This window comes from Arachis hypogaea, chromosome 13 (genome assembly GCF_003086295.3).
Source record: "Arachis hypogaea cultivar Tifrunner chromosome 13, arahy.Tifrunner.gnm2.J5K5, whole genome shotgun sequence".
In the NCBI taxonomy this organism is placed as follows: domain Eukaryota; kingdom Viridiplantae; phylum Streptophyta; class Magnoliopsida; order Fabales; family Fabaceae; genus Arachis; species Arachis hypogaea.
In genome coordinates, this window is record NC_092048.1 from 16,195,284 (window position 1) to 16,199,608 (window position 4,325).

The 4,325-nt window shown below is 53.5% G+C and overlaps 1 protein-coding gene across 1 annotated transcript; it reads left to right on the forward strand.

Moving 5' to 3' along the window:
- Positions 1 to 694: 694 nt before the first annotated feature.
- Positions 695 to 4,117, forward strand: LOC140177457 (uncharacterized). The gene is made up of 3 exons (XM_072210567.1): positions 695 to 2,486; positions 2,613 to 3,315; positions 3,490 to 4,117. The coding sequence occupies exons 1-3, from the start codon at positions 695 to 697 to the stop codon at positions 4,115 to 4,117; spliced, it is 3,123 nt and encodes a 1,040-aa protein (XP_072066668.1).
- Positions 4,118 to 4,325: the final 208 nt, after the last annotated feature.

Genomic DNA, 4,325 nt, shown 5'->3' on the forward strand with positions numbered 1-4,325 from the left:
CAGATTTTTTTGCTTCATACCAAGCAAGAGAGAAACACGAAAAGAAGAAACCAGAAGAAGAAGCCGAACAAAAAGAAGAAGAAGACGGGATCTGATCTCTTCTATATGAGTTACACACTTTTATATATGCATCTATACATAAATCGGACCTGTAGATTAGTTTCAGCTGATTTAAAAAAAATTTATAATATTCAAATCGGACCGAGCGATTTCATTTTCGCATTCATATAAAAAATTCGGATATATATATGTTACGGCCTGGCTCAGGATCCCGCGGGTCGACCCGACCCGAGCTCCACCCGGTCCGGCCACGCATCCTGCAACCAACCCGGACACGCGTCCTGTACGACTCGCACGCAGCTATGGGGACGACATCCTTCAAAACATGGGCCTATCCCCATGGGGCCCACCACTGACATGTATATAAGGGGAAGACTGGCTCTCCCCCCAAGGTACGTCACACATCATACTACCTCTTCCGCCTGCACATTACTGACAAGAGCGTCGGAGTGTCTTTGCAGGTGACACCCCCCCTCTCCTCAAGGAACACGGGACATCGTGACCTCGCATCCTCCGATCGGCAGTCCACGACCTGACGAATCCCTACCAACATTCCGGATCTCGATCCGAACCGTCCGGTAGCCGACCTACCGAACATTGGCGTCGTCTGTGGGGAGAAGGGTTGAACTCGTCCATGGACTTCGTCCTAGTCCAAACTGGGACAGGTTGCGAGGCCGCGCCCCCCGTGCCTGGAGGAGGCGCCGTTGCGACGGAAACTCGACAACAACAGAGGTCGCCTCCAAGGGACACGACGCAGACTCACGAAAGACGTCCCTTCGGAGGGACTGGCGACAACCACGCCAGGATAATGCAAGAGCTACGCCACAGGATGCAAGACTTGGAACACAGGCTAGCAGACAAAGAACGCGACCAACACACTCTGGAGCAAAGCCCCACCAGTTCCCGCTCGAGGAGCCGCTCAAGGCGCACACCCAGCCCCCAGTATGAGTCGGAAAGCACGGGGGGACGGGGACGCGCCAGAAGAAGAAGTCGAGACCCCATCATCTACGCCAGACGCGAGAGGCGACGCGCATCGAACAGAGGCGACGAGGACGTGCGTCAGGAGAACGTCGAGTCGAGAAGAACTACCCATGGACCCGTGATAATAGGAGCAACCCCTTTCCACCGTTCCGTACTCGAGGTCCGGCTGCCAAAACACTTCGACAAGCCAACGGACATGAAGTATGATGGAACACAAGATCCCCTGGAACACTTGACAGCCTTTGAGGCCAGGATGAACTTGGAAGGAGTAGGCGACGAGGTGAGATGTCGCGCCTTCCCAGTCACCTTGGCTGGCCCAGCAATACGGTGGTTCAATAACCTCCCGCAGGGTTCGGTGACCCAATTCTCCGACATCAGCCATGCCTTCTTAGCTCAGTTCACGACCAGGATCGTCAAAGCTAAACACCCGATCAACTTGCTGGGGGTGACCCAGAAAGCCGGGGAGCCGACCAGGAAATACCTGGATCGCTTCAACGACGAGTGCCTCGAGATTGACGGCTTGACGGACTCTGTGGCAAGTTTGTGTCTAACGAATGGCCTCTCGAATGAGGACTTTAGGAAACATCTTACCACGAAGCCCGTCTGGACAATGCAAGAGATCCAGCGCGTGGTCAAAGAGTACATCAACGATGAGGAAGTTAGCCGGGTCGTGGCTGCCAATAAACGGCAACCCGCGTACAACCAAACCCGGCATTACGAGAGCAGAGAGAGGCCAAAGGAACACGCCAGGGACGGCGGTCCAGGCAAAGCACCCAAACCCGCCCCCAGAGTCGGGAAGTTCACTAACTATACCCCCCTCACGGCGACGATCACCGAAGTTTACCAACAGATTGCAGAGAAAGGGATACTGTCGAGGCCTCGACCTCTGAAGGACAGGACGGGAGGAAACAAGAACCTCTACTGCGACTATCACAAGGGTTACGGGCACAAGACCCAAGACTGCTTCGACCTAAAGGATGTCCTGGAGCAAGCAATCATGGATGGAAAACTAGCCGACTTCTCACACCTTATAAGGGAGCCGAGGAGACGTAATCGGGACCACGATGGCGAGGACAGGTCCCGGTTAACAAGACGACGCCAAGAACCAGAGGGCGACGACCACAGCCTCACGGTGGTAAATGTAGTAACGGCCAGGAATACCGCCCCAAGGTCAAAATCGGCACAGAAAAAGGACGCCAAGGTCCTAACGGTCTCCTCCTCATTTGCTAGAAGTTCCCGGGGTCTCCCATCCATCTCCTTCGGCCCAGAAGACCAATGGTTCGACGAGATGCCGGAAAGTCCACCCATGGTCATCACGGCCAGGATCGGAACAGGCCTCGTCAAACGAATCCTGGTAGATACAGGAGCAGACTCAAACATCATGTTTAGAAATGTTTTCGACGCCCTGAGATTGAGAGACGCCGACCTGGCGACCCACCAGCACGGTGTGGTAGGATTGGGAGACCACTTCATCAAGCCGGATGGAATTATCTCGCTCCCGACCTCCGTGGGGCAGGGGCAGAAACGAAGAACAGTCATGGCAGATTTCGTAATCTTACGGGATTCCACAGCTTATAACGTTATCTTGGGGAGGAAGACCATCAACGACCTGGGGGCTGCCATTAGTACGAGGCTCCTCGTGATGAAGTTCGTTGCTGATGACGGATCCGTAGGATCTATCAGAGGAGACTTGGAAACGGCAGTTGCTTGCGACCACGCCAGCCTCTCTCTCAGGAAAAAGTCCAAAGAAGCTTCAGGAGTTTTCCTCGCCGACCTGGACGCCAGGATAGAAGATAATCCCAGACCTGAACCAGAAGGGGATTTGGAAAAATTTAGGGTTGGTGATGGGGACGAGAAATTCACGTTCATAAATAGAAACCTTCCCCATGAATTAAAGGAGCCTCTGATGGAGATGATTAGAGCCAATGCCGATCTCTTCGCTTGGATGTCAGCCGACATGCCAGGGATAGATCCTCAGCTCATGTCACACCATCTGGCCGTCAAACCAGAAGCCAAGCCAGTGGCCCAGAGGAAGAGAAAGATGTCACAGGAACGGGCAGAGGAGGTGGCCAGACAGGCGGCCAGCCTCCTTGAAGCGGGGTTCATCCGGAAACTGGACTACTCGACCTGTCTGTCGAACGTAGTTTTGGTGAAGAAACACAATGGGAGGTGGAGAATGTGTGTAGACTACTCCGACCTCAATAAGGCATGTCCTAAGGACTGCTACCCCCTTCCCAACATTGACGTGCTCGTCGACGCAGCCGCGGGATACCGGTATCTGAGCTTCATGGACGCCTATTCTGGGTATAACCAGATACCGATGCACCGACCCGACGAGGAAAAAACGGCGTTCATAACGCCAGGAGGGACCTATTGCTACAAAGTAATGCCATTTGGTCTGAAAAATGCTGGCGCCACATATCAGAGACTGATGAACAAAGTATTCAGTGAGCTTATAGGCAAGACAGTGGAAGTCTACGTGGACGACATCCTCGCAAAAACCACAAGGCCAGACGATCTCCTGAGTGACCTGGGAGGCGTACTTGCGTCCCTCCGGCAACACGGCATGAGGCTTAACCCGCTCAAATGCGCCTTTGCCATGGAGGCAGGAAAGTTCCTGGGATTCATGATCACCCAAAGAGGGGTGGAAGCCAACCCCGAGAAATGCCAAGAGATTCTCCAGATGAAGAGCCCGGGTTATATCAAAGATGTCCAACGATTGGTGGGGAGACTGACGGCGTTATCCCGTTTCCTCGGTGCATCGGCAGCAAAAGCCCTGCCCTTCTTCAATCTGATGAAAAAGGGAATAGTATTCGAATGGACCCCGGCGTGCGAGGAGGCATTCAACCACTTCAAGGAGATTTTAGCAGCGCCCCCGGTACTCGGGAAGCCCAAGGCCGGAGAATCACTCTACCTCTACCTGGCAGTAACAGAGGAAGCGCTTGCAGCAGTGCTCGTAAGAGAAAAAGGGAAAACTCAGCAGCCGGTCTACTTCGTGAATAGGGCTCTACAAGGAGCCAAGCTGAGGTATAGCAAACTAGAAAAGCTGGCTTTGACACTTCTAACCTCCTCCTGAAGGTTAAGGCAATACTTCCAGGGTCACCGTATAGTCGTGAGAACGGACCAGGCAATTCGCCAAGTACTACAAAAATCTGATTTGGCTGGTAGGATGATGACTTGGTCCATCGAACTCTCCCAATAGGACTTGCAGTATGAGCCCCGGCACGCAATCAAAGCCCAGGCAATGGCCGACTTCTTGGTTGAGGTAACGGGCGATCCCCCTG

Bases quoted from the DNA above. Each gene is read 5' to 3' on its own strand.
- LOC140177457 (XM_072210567.1), top strand. From the start codon at position 695: ATGGACTTCGTCCTAGTCCAAACTGGGACAGGTTGCGAGGCCGCGCCC. The intron at 2,487-2,612 runs GTGTGGTAGGAT...GGGATTCCACAG, and splicing joins CCTGGCGACCCACCAGCACG to CTTATAACGTTATCTTGGGG. The intron at 3,316-3,489 runs GTATCTGAGCTT...CAAAGTATTCAG, and splicing joins GACGCAGCCGCGGGATACCG to TGAGCTTATAGGCAAGACAG.